Below are 20,972 nucleotides of genomic sequence, written 5' to 3'. Positions count from 1 at the left end.
TTTAAATCATACTTAATCTCTAAATAAATATAACAAGCTCGTACTTCTGTCTAACATGATGCAATTGTCAAATATACAACTAAAAACACCTTCTTTTCCTCAGAAGAAAAAGTCAGTGGGCGATGCTCACACTTTCCCCTCATGTCCTGTAACTTAAATAAATATTGTGGTCCAGGAGTGGTGGCTCACGCCTATAATCCTAGCACTTTGGGAGGCCGAAGTGGGAGGGTCACTTGAGGTCAGGAGTTTGAGACCAGCCTGGGCAACATGGTGAAAACCCATCTCTATAAAAAATGCAAAAATTAGACAGGTGTGGTGGTGTGTGCCTGTGGTCCCAGCTACTCAGGAGGCTGAGATGGGAGGACTGCCTGGGCCTTTGGAGGTCGAGGCTGCAGTGAGCTGTGATTGAGCCACTGCACTCCAGCCTGGGTGAGACAGCGAGACCTTGTCTCAAAAAATAAATATCATACTACAAAGTTAAGTATTAATAGATTTTATGTTAGATGATAAGAGGATAAGAGAGGGAACAAAACAAATACTTGTGATGTACATGCATATATATTTATATATCTACACACATATGCCTAACAAAATAAGGAAGAAATACTCATAAAAATTATAGTCCTGTAGCCAGGGGCAGTGGTGCATGCCTGTAGTCCCAGCTACTTAGGCGACTGAGGGAAGAGGATCCAGTCCAGCCTGGGTGACATAGCAAGACCTTGCCTCTAAAAAAAATTATATATTGGCCGGGTGCGGTAGCTTATGCCTGTAATCCCAGCATTTTGGGAGGCCAAGGCGGGCAGATCATCTGAGGTCAGGAGTTCCAGACCAGTCTGACCATGGTGCTGGGATTATAGATGTGAGCCACCACGTCTGGCCTATTCTTTCTGTTTCTCTCTATTTGTCACTGATTTCTACCCACTTCAACCAACATGGTGAAACCCCATCTCTACTGAAAAGACAAAAAATTAGCTGCATGTGGTGGTGCATGCCTGTAATCCCAGCTACTCGGGAGGCTGAGACAGGAGGATTGCTTGAACCCAGGAGGCGGAGGTTGCAGTGAGCTGAGATCGTGCCATTGCACTCCAACCTGGGCAACAAGAGTGAAACTCCATCTCAAAAAAAAAAATTATATATTTATATACAGACGTAATTTCTGAGATTTGGGTGGGGACACAGCCAAATTATATCAGCCGGCTACTGTTAGTCCTGCCTGAATTGGGTTGTTGTAGTTTTCAATTGACTTTAATCACAGGGCATTGTAGTGTGCTTTAAGGGGTCCTCTGTATTCCAGGCCTACTCTTCTTTATCTTCATTGTTTAATAGCAACCCAATGTCTTTTTTCTTTCTTTCTTTCTTTCTTTTTTTGAGATGGAGTCTCACTCTGTTGCCCAGGCTGAAGTGCAGTGAAGCGATCTTGGCTAACTGCAACCTCTGCCTCCCAGGTTTAAATGATTCTCCTGCCTCAGCCTCCCAAGTAGCTGGGATTACAGGCATGTGCCACCATGCCTGCCTACTTTTTTTTTTTTTTTTTTTTTTTTGCGATGGAGTCTTGCTGTCACCTAGGCTGGAGTGCAGCAGCGCGATCTTGGCTCACTGCAACCTCCGCCTCCTGGGTTCAAGCGATTCTCCTGCCTCAGCCTTCCAAGTAGCTGGGACTACAGGTGCTTGCCACCACGCCTGGCTAATTTTTGTATTTTTAGTAAGGACGAAGTTTCACCATGTTGGCCAGGGTAGCTTAGAACTCCTGACCTCAAGTGATCTGCCTGTCTTGGCCTCCCGAAGTGCTGGGATTACAGGCGTGAGCCATCGTGCCCTGCTGCAAGTCAATTTAATCTTGGTAGTTAGGATCAGATGCTCCAGCCAATACAGCAACTCCCTTCTTTTCCTGTTACCTCAGAGGCATGAGAAGCCTCAAGTGGCCGTGTGGCAGTCTTAGCTTCCAGTTCAATGAAATCACTGTTGTGTGCCTTGGTGAAAGCTTTCCTCCTTTTGGAACAAAGACCCCTATATCAGTGGAGCATAAGATCATGAAGGTAGGAAATAAAAATTTTGCTAGTGGGTTACTAGGGGTAATAGTGAGTAGTGCCATTTGCATTTCTGTTTGTTTTTGTGAGTTTTTTTTTTTTTTGAGACGGAGTCTTGCTCTGTTGCCCAGGCTGGAGTGCAGTGGCGCGACTTCAGCTCACTGCAACCTCTACCACCCGGGTTCAAGTGATACTCCTGCCTCAGCTTCCTGAGTAGCTGGGAGCCATTTGCATTTTTGCCCCCTTGATTCCTGGACTTGTGAATCCTGGCTATGGGAGAAGTCACACCATATATTAAATGTGGATTCAGAGAATATTCAGACTCCTGCAGGACATTGCCCCAGCCCGGCAAGGTATTGTCACCTAGTTGGCACTGTAACTGAGTCTTCAAAAAGCATGGTGAGGAACATGGTGAGACTTGTGAATTCCATGAGCATGGTCCCATTGCCCCACTGCTTTTGCTATGAAATAAGTTCCTTGGTCAGAAGCAATGCTTTGTAGAATACCATGATGGTGGATTTCCTTTGTTGCATAACCCATGTATTCATTCCTTTACTTTCAGCTATTATTTCTTTTCTTTCTTTCTTTCTTTTTTTTTTTTTTTTTTTTTTTTGAAGATGGAGTCTCGCTCTGTCGCCCAGGCTGGAGTGCGATGGCGGGATCTCCAGCTCACGCAAGCCACTTTCACCACGTTTGCGTTTCACCCTGCCTCAGCCTCCCGGTAGCTGGGCTACGAGCCAGCCACCCTTGACTGGTTTTTGTATTTTTAAGTAGAGAGGCCGAGGTTTCATCATTATTAGCCAGGATGGTCGATCTCCTGACACCATTGATCTGCCCATCGGCCTCCAGGTGCTGGGATTACTGGGCTGGAGCCACCCGTGCCTGGCCATGTTCTAGGCCCTTTGAATTCCCATACTTAGTTTTTAAACGAAAACACATCCAATTTCTAACTATTAATTTTTGTTTTATTGATTGTGATCAGTGTTGTTTATGTAAATATATCTTAGGAATCTTCACAGAGGTTGTTTTCTTTGTGCCCTAGTATTTGACCAAGTTTTGTGAATATTTTGTATTGCCGCATTGAGAAAAAAGTATATTCTATATGATCAGGGTGGTGTTCAATATATACATTCAAAAGTTAACCTTACTGATTATGGTTTTAGGTTCTTTATGTTATTGCTATGTTTTGTCCATTTAATCTGTCTCATTCTGTGAATGGTATGTTAAGTCTCCATTAGAGAATATTTATATTTCTTCTTGCATTCTTTTTTTTTTTTTTTTTTTTTTTTTTTTTTTTTTTTTTTGGAGACAGGGGAGTCTTGCTGTGTTGCCCAAATTGAGTCACGGTGATTTAGTGATCTCAGCTCACTTTTTAGCTTTCTCTAATTCCTAACCAAATTATTCTGGATATTATTCTTATTCTCTATTGTCTTGACTTTTTGTTTGCTTTGTATTTATTTAAAAAATTTTTTTTTTTAACTTTTATTTTAGATTCAGGTACTGTATTAGTCTGTTCTCACACTCCTATAAAGAGCGACCTGGGTAGTTTTGTAAAGAATAGAGGTTCAGGCCCGGTAGCGGTGGCTCATGCCTGTAATCCCAGCACTTTAGGGGAGGCCGAGGTGAGCGAGGATCATGAGGTCAGGAGATCGAGACCATCCTGGCTAACACAGTGAAATCCCGATCTCTACTAAAAATGCAAAAATTAGCCCGGCCGTGGTGGGCGGGCACCTGTAGTCCCAGCTACTTGGGGAGGCTGAGAGCCCCAGGAATGGTGTGAACCCGGGAGGCGGGGACGAGATCACGCCACTGCACTCCCAGCCTGGAGTGAGCTAAAGTGGGGACTCGTCTCAAAAAAAAAAAAAAAAGAATAGAGTTCAAAGTGTTTCACAGTAGGTTCCACAGAGCTGGACAGGCTTCTGCTTCTGGGAGGGACTCAGAAGCACCATTTATGGTGGAAGGTGAAGGAGAAGCAAAGGCATGTCTCACATGTAGCAGGAGAAACCGCAAGGGAAGTGCCACACACTAAAACAGCAGATCTTATGAGAACTCTCACTATCACAGGAAAGAAGGGAGGCCGAGGCGTGGTGGCTCACACCTGTAATCCCAGCACTTTGGGGAAGCCAAGATTGGGTGAATCACCTAAGTCAGGAATTGAGACCAGCCTACCAGCCAGCATGATGAAACCCCATCTCTACTAAAATACAAAAAGTTAGCTGGGTATAGTGTCATGTAATCTAGCTACTCAGGAGCTGAGGCAGGAGAATCACTTGAACCCCACAGGTGGAGGCTGCAGTGAGCCAAGATGGTAGCCACGCTGCACTCAGCCTCAGCAACAGAACAAACTCCTGTCTTTTAAAAAAAAAAAAAAAAAAAAAGGCCCGGTGATGGCTCAAGCCTGTAATCAGCACTTTGGGAGGCGAGGCAGGCGGGATCACGCAGGAATCCAGGAGATCCCGGAGACCATGCAAGCTAACCGGTGAGAGCCCTGTCTCTACTAAAAAATACAAAAACTAGCGAGGCGGTGGCTGGTACTAGTCCCAGCTACTCGAGGGAGGCTGAGGCAGGAGAATAAAGTAAACCGAGACAGAGCTTGCAGTGAGGCTGAGATCCTGGCCACTGCCTCCAGCCCTGGGCAACAGAAGACTGATCTCAAAAAAAAAAAAAAAATAAAAAAAAAAAAAAAAAAAAAATGAGGCGGTGGCAGTGGCTCAAGCCTGTAATCCCAGCACTTTGGGAGGCCGAGGCAGTGGGATCCACCGAGGTCAGGAGATGAGACCATCCAACATGGGCTAACATGGTGAAACCCGATCTCCATAAAAAATACAAAAACTAGCCCGGGCGAGGTGGGGCGAGGAGCGCCTGTGAGTCCAGCTACTCGGGGAGGCTGAGGCAGGAGAGAATGGCGTGAACCTGGGAGGGCTTGCAGTGAGCTGAGATTCAGCCACTGCACTCCAGCCTGGCTGACAGAAGCCGAGACTCATTCTCAAAATGAACAAGAGGAAATCCTGCCGTTCCAGTCACTTTCCGGCGGCCCTCCTCCAGCATTTGAAGATCGTAATTCAACATGAGATTTGGATGGAGTCACAGAGCCAAACCGCATCAGGAACACGTGCAGGTTTATTAGGCATTTGGTAAATTTTTGTCCAACCCTTTTAATTTTAGCCTTTTGCATGAATGTGTTTTAAGCATGTCTCTTGTATGCAGCATAGTGCTGGGCTTTGCTTTATGAGGCAATGTTAAACCCTTTTTATTTTATTTATTTATTTTTTGATTGTATATGTTTTTATTTTATTATTCACCTAAATATTGCTGACCCATCAACAGAATAGCCCAGCCAGACATATGTAATAGTAATTAAATGCAGTTGTCTTTGATACTTCGCTGACTTTACATGGAAAACGTAGCTTTTACATATTTTTAGGTTTTTTCATTTTTATTTTTCAGTTTCTTTTTTATTTCAGTAGATTTTGGGGAATGGTTGGTGTTTGGTTACATGAATAAGTCCTATAGTGGTGATTTCTGAGATTTTGGTGCACCCATCACCCAAGCTGTATACCCAATGTGTAGTCTTTTGTCCCTCACCCACCTCCCACCCTTTCTTCTCAGTCCCCAAAGTCCATTGTATCATTCTTATGCCTTTGTGTCCTCGTAGCTTAGCTTTAATATTTTATTAAAAATATTATTATTATTATTTTAAATAAATAAAGATAGTGTCTTCCTATGTTGGCCAGGCTGGTCTTGAACTCCTGGCTTCAAGCAGTCCTACCGCCTCAGCCTCCCAAAGTGCTAGGATTATAGGTGTGAGCCACCACATTTGCCCCCCTTTTTCTTGTAATAAGTGAATTAAGCCCATTTGTATTTATTCACATTACTGTTAAGCTTGGTCTCAGTTCTCTCATTTTATTTTATGTTGTAATTACTGGGTGTATATATTACATTTACTGTATTTCTTTCTCACTCTCTCTCTCTTTTTTTTTTTTTTTTTTTTTTTGAGACGGAGTCTCGCTCTGTCACCCAGGCTGGACTGCAGTGGCCGGATCTCAGCTCACTGCAAGCTCCGCCTCCCGGGTTCACGCCATTCTCCGGCCTCAGCCTCCCGAGTAGCTGGGACTACAGGCGCCCGCCACCTCGCCCGGCTAGTTTTTTTGTATTTCTTAATAGAGACGGGGTTTCACCGTGTTAGCCAGGATGGTCTCGATCTCCTGACCTCGTGATCCGCCCGTCTCGGCCTCCCAAAGTAAAATTTTTAGTAGAGACAGGGTTTCGCCATGTTGGCTAGGCTGGTCTTGAACTCCTGACCTCAGGCGATATGCCTGCCTGGGCTCCCCAAAGTGCTGGGATTACAGGTGTGAGCCACTATGCCCAGCCGAAACATGATTGACTTCGATGAGTTGACTTTGTGTCTTGCAGTCTTGTTAAGAGCTTCTTTGTAGATTCCTTGGGATTTTCTACATAGACAATCATATTGTGTGAGAACAGAGACAGTTTTATTTATTCTTTCCAACCGGTTATATGCCTTTTATTTCCTTTTTCTTGCCTGATTTCACTAAAGTAGGACTTTGAGTAGGATTTTGATTTCAAATAGGATTCGTAAAAGTGGACGTCTCTCGCCTTTTTCCTGATCTTCTAGAGAAAGCATTCAGTCTTTTTCATTACGTATGATGTCAGCTGTAGGTTTTTGGTAGATGATCTTTAGCAGGTCAAAGAAGTTTCCTTCTATTCCTACTTTGATGAGAATTTTTGTCACGAATCAATGTTGAATTTTGTCAAATGACTTTTCTGTATCAATTGATGATTGTGTGGTTTTTCTGTTTTAGTTTCTTAACATGGTGGATTATATTGATTGATTTAAAAATGTTCAGCCAACCTTGCATACTCTGGATAAACACCAACTGATCATGCTATGTGTTTACATATGTTGCTGGATTTGATTTGCTAATATTTGTTGAGGCTTTTTTTTTTTTTTTTTTTTTTTTTTGAGACGGAGTCTCGCTCTGCCGCCCAGGCTGGAGTGCAGTGGCCAGATCTCAGCTCACTGCAAGCTCCGCCTCCCGGGTTCACGCCATTCTCCTGCCTCAGCCTCCCGAGTAGCTGGGACTACAGGCGCCCGCCATCTCGCCCGGCTAGTTTTTTTTTGTATTTTTTAGTAGAGACGGGGTTTCACCGTGTTCACCAGGATGGTCTTGATCTCCTGACTTCGTGATCCACCCGTCTCGGCCTCCCAAAGTGCTGGGATTACAGGCTTGAGCCACCGCGCCCGGCCCGAGGCTTTTTACTTCTATGTTTATAAGGGATATTGGACTGCAATTTTCTTTTCTTGTCATGTCTTTGTCTGATGTTGTAATCAGGATAATGATGGCCTCATAAAATGAGAAGTGTCCTTGTCTAGAAAATGGAAGAGGAAGGATTGTATAGAACTGATGTATTCCTTAAATATTTGGTAGAATTTACTAGTGAAACTATCAAGGCCTGGGAATTTCTTTTTTGGAAGGTTTTAAACCACAAATTCAGTTTCTTTAATTGATATTCCATTCAGTTGTCAGTTTCTCTTTGGGTAAGTTTTGGTGTTTTATATATTTCATGGAATTGGTCCATTTCATCTAAGTTGGTGAATTTATGTGAATAAAGATGTTCGTGGCATTCTCTTATTCTCATTTTAATGTCGTTGGGGGTATATAGTAATATATCTTCCATTTCTTTTCTTTTTTTCTCTCTCTTTTTTTTTTTTTTGAGATGGAACTTGGCTCACTGCAACCTCCACCTCCCGAGTTCAAGAAATTCTCCTGCCTCAGCCTCCTGAGTAGCTGGGATTACAGGCCTGCACCACCATACCTGGCTCATTTCTTACCTATCACTTTAAACTGGAAATGGCACTGTTACTTGAAACTGTCTCCCCTCCTACCTTCCAAGACCCCACACTTTCCTGGTTCTATTTCTACCATCTAATAATTGTATTAGTCTGTTCTTGCATTGCTATAAAGAAATACCTGAGACTGGGTAATTTATAAAGAAAAGAGATTTAATTGGCTCATGGTTCTGCAGGCTCTACAAAAAGCATAATGGCTTCTGGGGAGGCCTCAGGAAACTTCCAATCCATAGCAGAAGGCAAAGAGGAAGAAATAACTTTTTTTTTTTTAAACGGAGTTTCACTCTTGTCACCCAGACTAGAGTGCAAGGGCATGATCTCAGCTCATTGCAACCTCCGCCTCCTGGGTTCAAGTGATTCGCGATTCTCCTGCCTCAGCCTCCTGAGTAGCTGGGATTGCTGGGATTACAGGTGTGCACCACCACGCCCCGCTAATTTTTGTATTTATAGTAGAAATGGGGTTTCACCATGTTAGCCAGGCTGGTCTCAAACTCCTGACCTCAGGTGATCCACCCACCTCAGTCTTCCAAGGTGCTGGGATTATAGGCGTGAGCCACCATGCCCGGCAGCATATCTTTGTGTGTGTGTGTGTGTAAGATAGGATCTCGCTCTGTCACACAGGCTGGAGTGCAGTGGTGTCATCTTGGCTCACTGCAGCCTTGACCTCCTGGGCTCAAGTGATCCTCCTGCCTCAGTCCCCCAAGTAGCTGGGATTATAGGCATGCACCACAATGCCCAGCTAATTTTTGTTTGTTTGTAGAGACAGGATTTCGCCATGTTGCCCAGTCTGCTCAAATTCCTGGGCTCAAGCTATCCGCCTGCTTCAGCCTCCCAAAGTGCTGGGATTACAGGCATGAGCCACTGTGCCCAGACAGCAGGCACATCTTACATGGCCAGAGCGGGAGGAATTGGGGCACAGGTGCCACACACTTTTAAACAACCAGATCTCATGAGAACTCACTATGGCGATGACAGCACCAAGGGAGGATGGTGTTAAACCATGAGAAACTACCCCCATAATCCAATCCCCTCCCACCAGGCCCCACCTCCAACATTGGGGATTACAATTCAACATGAGATTTGGGTGAAGACGCAGATCCAAACCATATCAAGAATTTACTCTGCAACCTTCATAGCATATTGGTGCTCCCTCAAACTCTGTACTTGGTGCTTCTCTCAAACTGTGCTCTTTCTTAGCTATCCAATTTATTCTGGTGGTTTCAGCTGGTACTGAAATGATCCTACCCTCCCCAAACCTTGGCCTCTGCTAGCCTTCTCTCCTGAACTCCAGCTGAACATCTCCGTCAGTATGTTCCATAAACACTCTAAAATCAATCTCAATTTTTCTTCCATCAACTCTTTGTCTATCCTGTTTTGCTAATGTCTATATATGGCTCCAGCCTCATCCCAGCTGTTCATGCAGTTATCCTGGGAGCAATACTGTCTCCCTTTCTCCCACAGAACAGCACTTCTGTATTGTTTATAAGTATAAATATATTTTGTTTGTTTGTTTTGAGACAGGGTCTCTCTGTCACCCAGGCTGGAGTGCAGTGGCACAATCTCAGCTCACTGCAGCCTCTACCTCCTGAGTTCAAGTGATTCTCTTGCCTCAGGCTCCTGAGTAGCTGGGACTGCAGGCACCCTCCACCATGCCCAGCTAATTTTTATTTTTTATTTTTTATTTTTAGTAGAGATGAGGTTTCACCATGTTGGCCAGGCTAGTCTGAACTCCTAACCTCAAGTGATCTGCCTGCCTTGGCCTCCCAAAGTGCTATGATCACAGATGTGAGCCACCATGCCCAGCCAGCTTCTTCTTCTTCTTCTTCTTCTTTTTTTTTTTTTTAAGATGGAGTCTTGCTCTGTCACCCGAGCTGGAGTGCAGTGGTGTGATCTTGGCTCACTGCAACCTCCACCTCCTGGGTTCAAGCGATTCTCCTGCCTCAGCCTCCTGAGTAACTGGGACTACAGATGTGCACCAGCAAGCCCAGCTAATTTTTGTATTTTTAGTAGAGATGGGGTTTCACCATGTTGGCCAGTCTGGTCTTGAACTTCTGACCTCAGGCGATCTGCCCAGCTTGGCCTCCCAAAGTGCTGGGATTACGGGCGTGAGCCACTGCGCCCAGACTGCTTCTTCATTTTTTAACCCAGCAACTTGCACATGTCCCGACACATAGTGTTTGTTTGTTTTTTTTATTGGTTTTCCAGAAATATGCTTACTGAGGCACATAGTGTTAACTCAGGAGTGCAGTGGTCTTTTCTTCATGCATTAATAAATTAACACAGTAACAGAGCTGTTCTGGGTACCCCCCACCCCAAAAGTATATCAAGCAAGACACGAAATCAGGTATCCAGTGTAGCTCCTTTTAGTCGACTTTCAACAGGGCTCCATTGAGAAGATTAGTTCCTGCACATCTTTTTCATGCATCCCATTCTGATCACTGGAGATTGTTATTACAGGGGTCCGTGTCATTCGAGGACGTGGCTGTGGATTTCACCCGACAGGAGTGGCACAGACTGGACCCTGCTCAGAGGACCATGCACAAGGATGTGATGCTGGAGACCTACAGCAACCTGGCATCTGTGGGTGAGGATGATTGTCCATGTAACTCCTAGGAGCATGTGTTTCCTTTCTTGGTTGCTGTAACATGTGCAGCCTTGTGAGGGTTTAATGATATTGAGAGTCACAGATGAGTAGTCAGTTTAGGGCACCAGGAAAAATGTGTGTGTTCTTACTTCCCCAATGAAAGCTTTAAATGGGCCCCCTTCCTTGTGCAGCTCATGAAGATGCACCTTCCTCCTCCATCAGAGGCCCTAGAGCTCAGACAACTTGGCCCACGTCCTGTGCCATTTCCCATTAACAGGCCTCTGCGTGGCCAAACCAGAGATGATTTTCAAGTTGGAGCGAGGAGAAGAGCTGTGGATATTAGAGGAGGAATCCTCAGGCCATTGTTACTCAGGTAAGTGGGCAAGAACTGGACATATGGAAAATAGGGGAAATAAGAGCCCGGAAATTCAGGTCAAAGGGTGCAACACTTTCTAGGAATCTCTTTTTAGAGGTCCTAGCTCTTTGAAAATAAGGACGGAAGGTCTACATGCTTCAGATACCAGTCACACATCTTAATATCACACTCAAACTTCAGTGCTTTCTCCTGTTTTATCTTGATTTTTTTTTTTTTTTTTTGATGGAGTCTCACTCTGTCATCCAGACTGGAGTGCAGTGGTGTGATCTCAGCTCACCACAACCTCTGCCTCCTGGGCTCAAGCAATTCTCCTGCCTCAGCCTCTCGAGCAGCTGGGATTACAGGTGCATGCCACCACGCCTGGCTAATTTTTGTACTTTTAGTAGAGATAGGGTTTCACCATGTTGGCCAGGTTGGTCACAAACTCCTGACCTCAAGTGATCCACCTGCCTTGGCCTCTCAAAGTGCTGGGATTATAGGCGTGAGCCACCGCACCTGGCCTTTATCTTGATTTTTAAGTTATTTACCACTGTTATTTATCTCTGCCTCATCTTAAGCATTTATTCTTTTATTTTTTTGAGACAGAGTATCTCTCTGTTGCCCAGGCTGGAGTGCAACGGTGCAATCATGGTTCAACCTCAACTTAACACCTCAACTGCCCCGTTTTAAGTGACCTTTCCAGGGCAGCCTCCCTAGTAGCTGGGACTACAGGCACACACCACCATGCCTGGCTGATTTTTGTATTATTATTATTTTTTTTGTTGTTGAGACAGAATCTCACTATGTTGTCCAGGCTGGTCTTGAACTCCTGGGCTCAAGTGATCCACCTGCCATGGCCTCTGGAAATGCTAGGGTCAGAGGTATGAGCCACCACGCCTGACAACATTTATTCTTCCTTCCCTCCATTGCCTTGGATGCTTTCTGTTATCAGGCATTCGTTCATATATTCATTTAGTCATCCATGAAACTTTAAATGAGTATCAGTTATATGCTGGGTATGTTCTAGGTGTGGGAAACTGGTAGTGAATAAAATAATATCTCTGTTCTCTTGGAGATTACAATATAGTAGAGGAAAGTGACCAGAAACAAATAAATACATCATATGTTTGATGTTGAAAAGAAAATCAGTGCAAGGTAAGAAGGATAGATATTGCCGGGCGCGGTGGCTCAAGCCTGTAATCCCAGCACTTTGGGAGGCCGAGACGGGCGGATCACGAGGTCAGGAGATCGAGACCATCCTGGCTAACACGGTGAAACCCCGTCTCTACTAAAAAATACAAAAACTAGCCGGGTGAGGTGGCGGGCGCCTGTAGTCCCAGCTACTCGGGAGGCTGAGGCCGGAGAATGGCGGGAACCCGGGGGGCGGAGCTTGTAGTGAGCCGAGATCGGGCCACTGCACTCCAGCCTGGGCGACAGAGCGAGACTCCGTCTCAAAAAAAAAAAAAAAAAAAAAAAAAAAAGAAGGATAGATATTGATATGTGCTTTTAGGAAATAGAGGGTTTTTTTTGTTTGTTTGTTTGTATTTTTCAGATGGAGTCTCACGTCTGTCACCCAGGCTGGAGTGCAGTGGCACGATCTTGGCTCACTGTAACCTCCACCTCCTGGGTTCAAGTGATTCTCTTGCCTCAGCCTCCCAAGTAGCTGGGATTACAGGTGGGCACCATTATGGCCAGCTAATTTTTGTATTTTTAGTAGCGATGGAGTTTTGCCATGTTGGGCAGGCTGATCTCAAACTCCTTACCTCAAGTGATCCGCCCACCTTGGCCTCCCAAAGTGCTGGGGTTACAGGCATGAGCCACTGTGCCCGGCTGGAATAGAGTTTTAAAGGTTGTGTTAAGGAGTTTAATTTTATACTGTGACAAGAGAAGCCAGTTTGGGATTTTACATAAATGAGTGACATGCTGTGATTTGTTTTTAAAGGATCTCTCTCACTGCTGTGTGGCAATGGTTCTGTTGGGGATAATGCCCTCAGACATGATAATGACTTTCTTCACCATCAGAAGATTCAAACATTGGATCAAAATGTTGAATATAATGGATGTGGGAAAGCCTTCCATGAGAAAACAGGCTTTGTTAGACGTAAAAGAACACCCACAGGAGATAAAAACTTTGAATGTCATGAATGTGGGAAAGCTTATTGCAGGAAATCAAACCTTGTTGAACATCTGAGAATACACACAGGAGAGAGACCCTATAAATGTGGTGAATGTGCAAAAACCTTCAGTGCAAGATCATACCTCATTGCTCATCAGAAAACTCACACAGGGGAGAGACCCTTTGAATGTAATGAATGTGGGAAATCTTTTGGCAGGAAGTCACAACTCATCCTACATACAAGAACACACACTGGAGAGAGACCCTATGAATGTACTGAATGTGGGAAAACCTTTTCTGAGAAGGCAACCCTCACAATTCATCAGCGAACTCACACAGGGGAGAAACCCTATGAATGTAGTGAATGTGGGAAAACATTTCGTGTAAAGATATCCCTTACCCAACACCACAGAACTCACACAGGGGAGAAACCTTATGAATGTGGGGAGTGTGGGAAAAACTTCCGTGCAAAGAAATCCCTAAATCAGCATCAAAGAATTCACACAGGTGAGAAACCCTATGAGTGTGGTGAATGTGGGAAATTCTTCCGAATGAAGATGACTCTCAATAATCATCAGAGAACTCACACAGGTGAAAAGCCCTATCAGTGTAATGAATGTGGGAAATCTTTCAGGGTGCACTCATCTCTTGGGATCCATCAGAGAATTCACACAGGAGAGAAACCTTATGAATGTAACGAGTGTGGTAATGCTTTCTATGTGAAAGCACGCCTAATTGAACATCAGAGGATGCATTCAGGAGAGAAACCCTATGAATGTAGTGAATGTGGGAAAATCTTCAGTATGAAGAAATCCCTCTGTCAACACCGGAGAACTCACACAGGAGAGAAACCTTATGAATGTAGTGAATGTGGAAATGCCTTCTATGTGAAAGTACGCCTCATTGAGCATCAGCGAATTCACACAGGAGAGAGACCCTTTGAGTGTCAAGAATGTGGGAAAGCTTTCTGCCGGAAAGCACATCTCACAGAACATCAGAGAACTCACATAGGCCAGTCCTGGCGTTATACAATGAAGAAAGCCTCTGTCTGAAGACTTCCCTCACCATTGGATCAAGCTCCTTGGGGCATATGATCACCAGGGCACACAGTGAGCCTGTGAAAATTTGGCACCTACATTTGTATCAAAATATGTCCTGATCCCCTTAGGGGATAGCTCATTGCTTTTATTCAGATTTCCCTAATTAGTGGTGTGTGAACATCTTATCTGTTGATTGGCTATTTGGGTTTTTTTTTCTGTGCATTGACTGTTCATGTCCTCTGCTCATTGTTTTCAAATGGGCTGTTCATCTTTTGCTTTTTGGTTTAAATGTTGTTTTTTAACATATGAGAATATAAAAATCCTTTTTTTTTTTCCAGTCATGTGTGTTGCAAATATCTTCTCCCAGACTGTCATTGGTTTTTAAAATTTTGTCATCTGTTTTCTTCTGCTGAAGTTTTATGTTTTATTTATTTATTTATTTTTAATTTTTTTTGAGATGGACTCTCACTCTGTGGCCCAGGCTGGAGTGCAATGGCATGACCTCAGCTCATTTCAACCTTTGCCTCCCGGGTTCAAGCATTTCTCCTGCCTCAGTCTCTTGAGTAGCTGGGATCACAGGTGTGCACCACCATGCCTGGCTGATTTTTGTATTTTTGGTAGAGATGGGGTTTCACCATGTTGGTCAGACTGGCCTCTAACTCCTGACCTCAGGTGATCCACTCACCTTGGCCTCTGAAAGTGTTGGGATTACAGGTGTGAGCCACCATGCCCGGCTAAAGTTTTATGTTTTAATATTATCAGTTTCAAGATGATAATATTCTCCTATGCTTTCCTCTAAAGGTTTTCCTTTCAACATTTAGAATTTCAATCTCCTGTGAGTTTTTTGGTATAGCATGAAGTGTGCAATACATACTACTATATTGTCTTTATATAATTTTACATAAATGGGATCACACTGTATTTAAAGTTCTGCAGCTTGCTTTTTTCATGTAATGTTACCTTTCCAAGATCTGTCCTTGTTGATAAGTATAGGTCTGACTAGTCATTTATCTCTCCATTCCCGTAGTAAAAGACATTTGTATCTTTTTCAAGTTTAGTGTCTAAATCTAGAAGTGGAACTGATGGGTCATAGGACTTAGGCAATGTGCTGGTTATTAAGCTATTGTGTCCCAGCTCCAAACCCACCCTTCTTGACTGTGCTTTGTGACTCTACAAACTACATTTTGGCTTTGCCAACTGCTCCCTGTTGGGCCTTGCCAATAAGAGATACTAGATATACACTTTGGGGCTGGAGAGGGAAGAAGGGACTTGATCCTTTTTTTCTATTCCTATTAGCTCTTGGTCATTGGAGTGTCTGCTCAGCATTGCTTCTTCACTCAGACACCAGCAGTTCCTTGTCATAGCAGCGGTTTAATCTAGTTTGCAGCTTTCCAGCACTCACAGATGGTAGCCCATTCCCTCTGAGACACAAGTATCAGCTGGCAGGTGTCACCTCCTTAGAGATGTGAATTCTAGCCACGTGGGACCCCTCCTCCATCTTTCTAAGTTTTAGTAATTTCAACTTATGGTTGGGTGTAGTGGATCGCGTCTATAATCCCAGCACTTTGGGAGGCCAAGGTGGGTGGATTACTTGAGCCCAGGAGTCAAGACCAGCCTGGGAAATATGGTGAAACCCTATCTCTACAAAAAAATTCAAAAATCAGCTAGGCATGGGACCACACCTGTGGTCCCAGGTACTTGGGAGTCTGAGACTGGAGGTTGAAGCTGCAGTAAGCCATGATTGCGCCACTGCACTCCAGCTTGGGCAACAGAACAAGACCCTGTCTCCAAAAAAATTGTCAACTTCTTCCCTTTGTTATGCCAGCCCAGCTGTTTTCTGCAGTGGCTACCTCCCTGATAACTTTAATGTTCTCTTTTTGTCTCTTCACTTACTTGGTTTACAACCTCATAACTAGTTAAAGTTATTTTTAAGTTCTCTCTGTTAAAATAACTAGTGTGGTTTTTGTCTCCTTGTTGGCTCTGATTGATACAGAAGGTTTTTTAAACTTTATTAAGTATTACATTTCCCTTCCAAATTGTATTAATTTATACTCCCATGAGCAGTTTGAGAAAGTTTTCATTTTGCCATTCAGCAGCACTTATTATCAGTCCTTTAAATTATTGTCAATCTGAAAGGTATGAAATGGCTTTGAGCCTTGGCTCCCATGAATGTGGTTTGTCTTTCTTTCTTTTGTTCTTTCCTTCTCTTCTCTTCTCTTCTCTTCTCTTCTCTTCTCTTCTCTTCTCTTCTCTTCTCTTCTCTTCTCCTCTTCTCTCTCTCTCTCTCTCTCTCTCTCTCTTCTTTTCTTTTCTCTTTTTATTTTTTGAGACTGAGTTTCACTCTTGTTGCCCAGGCTGGAGTGCAATGGCGTGATCTTGGCTCACTGCAACCTCTGCCTCCCGGGATGGAACAATTCTCATGCCTCAGCCTCCCGAGTAGCTGGGATTACAGGCGCACATGACCACACCCAGCTAATTTTTGTACTTTTAGTAGAGACGGGGTTTCACCATGTTGGCCAGGCTGGTCTCAAACTCCTCACCTCAGGTGATCTGCCCGCCTCAGCCTCCCAAAGTGCTGGGATTACAGGTGTGAGCTACTGCACCTTGCCTATTTATTTATTTATTTGAGACAGAATCTCGCTCTATCACCCATGCTGGAATGCAGTTGTGCAATCTTGGCTCACTGCAACCTCTGCCTCCTGGTTCAAGTGATTCTCATACCTCAGCCTTCCGAGTAGCTGGGACTATAGGTGCACACAACCACGCCCACCTGAGTTTTGTATTTTTAATAGAGATAGGGTTTTGCTGTGTTGGCCAGGCTGGTCTTGAACTCCTGACCTCAAGTGATCCGCCTGCCTCAGCTTCCCAAAGTGCTGGGATTGCAGGAGTGAGCCACTGCACCTGGCCTGTCTTTATTTATTTTTTAACTCATCTTTCCTACCCTTCAGTAGTATTTTATGGTTTTCTCCAAGAAATTGTCTATGAAAGTTAACTTTTTAATAGCAGCTTTGCATTTATACAGGTATACACATATATATTTCTAAATATAATGATGTGGGGTTTATATATATATACTTATATATAATATTTGTGTCTCTCTCACACACACACACATCTCCCTGCACAACATTTTTGTTTGATGTGGGCAGTTTTCATTTCATTTTACCCAAATATTTACCACCTTGATTGCACTTCATTACTTTCTGCGTTTCATCCAGGATCATTTTCTTCTGTGCCTGAAAAATACTCCAAAGGGTTTCCTTTAGTAAGAGTCTGTTAGTGGTGAGCCTCTCAGTTTTGTCTTAAAATGTTTTTCATTGTACCTTTTGTCGGTGGCTGGGGCCGGCATCGCGGGTGGTAAAAGATTTACCAAGACAGTCATGAATTAAAGAAACCAAGTCTATTAGAGGGAAAGTAGGTTGCAAGGAGGCAATGGGCAGCACAGCAGAGAAAGGGGCTGTCTGCAAAGAGGCAAGAGCTGGAGGGAAGTTGTATAGGGTTGTGCTGGAGGGGCTATGTGAAGAATGAGTTTGTGCTGCTGGGGCTTTGCACAGAACAAGGTATTTGGGAACAGGTTGTTGTGCCAGCAGGTTGTTTGCGATTAGATTAGTCATCTCTCAAAACAATGGTTCTTCCCCACCTTCTTGCCTATTTATCTTATTGGGACTCTATACCTTTTTGATAAGTAAAAGTGAATCCTTTACCTTAAATATTTGGTAGCACTGCACTATGTCACAGTAAGTTGATAAAAAATTAAGTACTTGACTGGGTACAGTGGCTCACATCTGTAATCTCAGCACTTTGGGAGGCCGAGGCGGGTGGATCACTTGTGGTCAGGAGTTCGAGACCAGCCTGGCCAACATGGCAAAACCCCGTCTCTAGTAAAAATTAGCTGGGTTTGGTGGTGCATGCCTGTAATCCCAGCTACTCGGGAGGCTGAGGCAGGAGAATCACTTGAACCCAGGAGGCAGAGGTTGCAGTGAGCTGGGATGGTTCCACTGCACTCCAACCTGGGCGACACAGCAAGACTCCATCTCAAAAAAAAAAAAAAAAATTTTTAAATTAAGTACTTTTTTGCTTTTTTCCTGAGTATCCTTTAATGATTATCGTGACCCAAGGTATTTGAATTACTCATCAGCTACCCCACAATACAGCATATATTTGAATATATATAAAATATATTTTTTGTGTTTTCTGTGCAGTATGCCCTCACTCTATTAAGTATTAATTAACTATATCAAGATGCCATTTCATCAATACTTCCGATCTTTAGCTCACTGCTTCTCTCCCCCTTTTTTTTTCTCTTTGAGATGGAGTTTTGCTCTTGTTGCCCGGGTTGGAGGTGCAATGGCATGATCTCTGCTCACTGCAACCTCTGCCTCCCGGGTTCAAGTGATTTTCCTGTCTCAGCCTCCTGAGTAGCTGGGATTACAGGCATGCACCATCACACCCAACTAATTTTTTGTCTTTTAAGTAGAGACAGAGTTTCACCATGTTGGTCAGGCTGATCTTGAACTTCTGACCTCAGATGATCTGCCCACATCGGCCTCCCAAAGTGCTGGGATTATAGGTGTGAGCCACTGCGCCTGGTTGATGTTTTTAAATTTTTATTATGGAATATGCCAAACATAAATAAAGATAATTTATAGTGACACAAAACAGAACAGTTGTTGCCTCTGGAGTGAAAATTGACTTGTAAGGGATAGGAGGGAACTTACTGGGGCGATGGAGATACTCCATATCTTCATTGGAGTGTGAATACAATAGTCATCAAGTGGGTTAACTTAAGGTTTATTTATTTTATTGTATATAAATTATATCTCAATTGAAATGTGAAAACAAAGCAATAAAACACCCCCTGTTCCCATTTCAGGAGTCATGTCTGGGCTGCCTGGGAGGAAAACAGAAATACTGATTGCTAGAGCAAATAAAAGACTCTTGGCAGTGGGCGACTTGGTCCTCCTAAGGCTTTAGAAATTGTTTTGCCCCATGAAAATGACATGTTCTGAGGCCCCAGTCTGGGGTATACTGACTTTCATCAGCTACTGTCACCATCTGTGGTGCTCCCTCACTTGCCAACACTGCACTGTAGATTTGACTCCCAAGAGCCTAAGGATAGTCTCTGCCAATCCTCCAGTAGCCACCATCATAGTAGTTTTTACCCCCATGAGTCAGCAGTCCAGTGTCTACTAACCCCTCCATTAATTCAGAGCAGTTCTTACCACCCCTTTAAGCCAGAGCACGATGTCTGATCACCCACCATTAGCTCACATCATGTCTTATCACCAACCTTCACCCTCAGCTTAGTGTCTGATGATCTTCCATTAAGTCAGTATCATGTCTTACTTCCCTCCTTTAGACTTAGCATGATGACAGCTGACTCCCATTAGCTCACAGCCCTGTGTTTTGTCTTCCTGTTGACCTAATGTAGTGTCTGTTGACTCCATGTTAGCTTCACCATTTTGTTTGCTAATTCCCCATTGGCTACAGCCTCCCAAGTTGCTGAGACTACAGGCATGCGCCACTATGCCTGGCTAATTTTTAAATTTCTTTGTGGAGACAGGATCTTGCTATGTTGCCCAGGCTGGTCTCAAACTCCTAGACTCAAGAGATCCTCCTGCCTCAGCCACCCAAAGTGTTGGGATTACAAGTGTGAACCACCGTGCTGGGCCTCTCTGCTGATTTTTTATTAGCTGTGGGTGCCGTGTCTTTGCCACATGAGCCCACAGCACAGTGGGCTCAGCACAGCACAATGGCACCCAATGGCTGTTCCCCAATTAGCTACCAATATGATGACTTTGGTCCTCTTGGGTCTCAGCACAATGTCTCCAGAACTCACATGACCATGTCACTGTCTTTTGATCTCCCCTTATCGGGTTGCAAGATTTTTAAGCTTGAGGACCCAGTGGTGTCTGCTTTCCCTAAAATAGCCCCTAATGGTGTGTCAACTGCCCATATATTACAGCCCATGAGTATATCTGCTAACCATACGTGAATGTCTTCTGGTTTACTTGCCACCAGCACAGATGCCCTGCTTTTGGGCCCATCACCATATTTTTGTCCTTACCATAGTTCCATCATTTTGTCTGCTGAATCCCCCCATTAGCCACTAGTATTGTATCATTGGCCCACTGAGGCCTCAGTGGAGTCTGCTGACCCCAGATTAGCTCTTATCACTGTTCGTTGCTCCCCCATTAACCAACAGTACAGTTTCCTCAGCACCCATGAGGCCCCAGCAATGTCTTTGCTGACCCAACTTTAGCAACTATTACTCTGCTGATCCCCACTTAGTCACAAGAACAGAGACTTTAACCTCCATGAACTCCCAGTACAGTATCTGCCGATTCCACATTAGCTTTGGCTTTCTGGTCACCCATTGGCCATGAATACAGTGGCTTTGGCTCTCATAAGACCCAATCACAGTGTTTGCTGACCCTGTATTGACTGCCATCACTGCCTGGTGATCCTCCATCAACCATGCATAGAATGTCTTTGAATGCAATGGTGCCCCATCACAGCACATGCTGCCCTGCATTGGAGCCCATCACTATGTCCGGTAATCTGATTATATGAGCCTCAGCACTGTGTCTGCCGTCTACTAGACACCACTATGGAGTCTGCCTCATGTTTCTCAATCACAGTATCTGTCAATCCTATCTTAGTGTCATCACTGTATCTGCTCATCTTTTTTTTTTTTTTTTTTTTTTTGAGACAGTTTCAGTCTTGTTGCCCAGGCTAGAGTGCAATGGCACAATCTCGGCTCACTCCAACCTCCACCTCCCAGATTCAAGCAATTTTCCTGCCTCAGCCTCCCCAGTAGCTGGGATTACAGGCACCCGCCACCACGCCCGGCTATGTGTCTGCTAATCTTGGTCACAAGTACAGCGTCTTCAATCTTCATAAAAAATCAGCCTATTGTCTGCTCTCCCCACATTAGCCCTTAGTCACTCTTTGCTGATTAGCCACCACTAAAGTGGTTTT

General features: G+C 44.1%; 1 protein-coding gene across 3 annotated transcripts in view; it reads left to right on the top strand.

The window, feature by feature from the left end:
- Window positions 1-15,613, top strand: part of ZNF157 (zinc finger protein 157) — a 46,236-nt gene extending 30,623 nt beyond the window's left edge. For 2 of the 3 annotated variants that reach the window (XM_003917634.5, XM_009197494.4), the window contains exons 3-5: window positions 10,354-10,480; window positions 10,758-10,853; window positions 12,778-15,613. In XM_003917634.5, the coding sequence (XP_003917683.1) occupies window positions 10,354-10,480; window positions 10,758-10,853; window positions 12,778-14,003 (1,449 nt within the window). In that variant the 3' untranslated portion in view covers window positions 14,004-15,613. Of the gene's footprint in view, window positions 1-10,353; window positions 10,481-10,671; window positions 10,854-12,777 lie in introns of all 3 variants that reach the window. The other variant, XM_009197496.4, reaches the window with a different exon arrangement.
- Window positions 15,614-20,972: the final 5,359 nt, after the last annotated feature.

The sequence above is a fragment of the Papio anubis genome, chromosome X (genome assembly GCF_008728515.1).
Source record: "Papio anubis isolate 15944 chromosome X, Panubis1.0, whole genome shotgun sequence".
Taxonomy (NCBI): Eukaryota; Metazoa; Chordata; class Mammalia; order Primates; family Cercopithecidae; genus Papio; species Papio anubis.
This window is presented reverse-complemented; position numbering and strand designations above follow the sequence as displayed.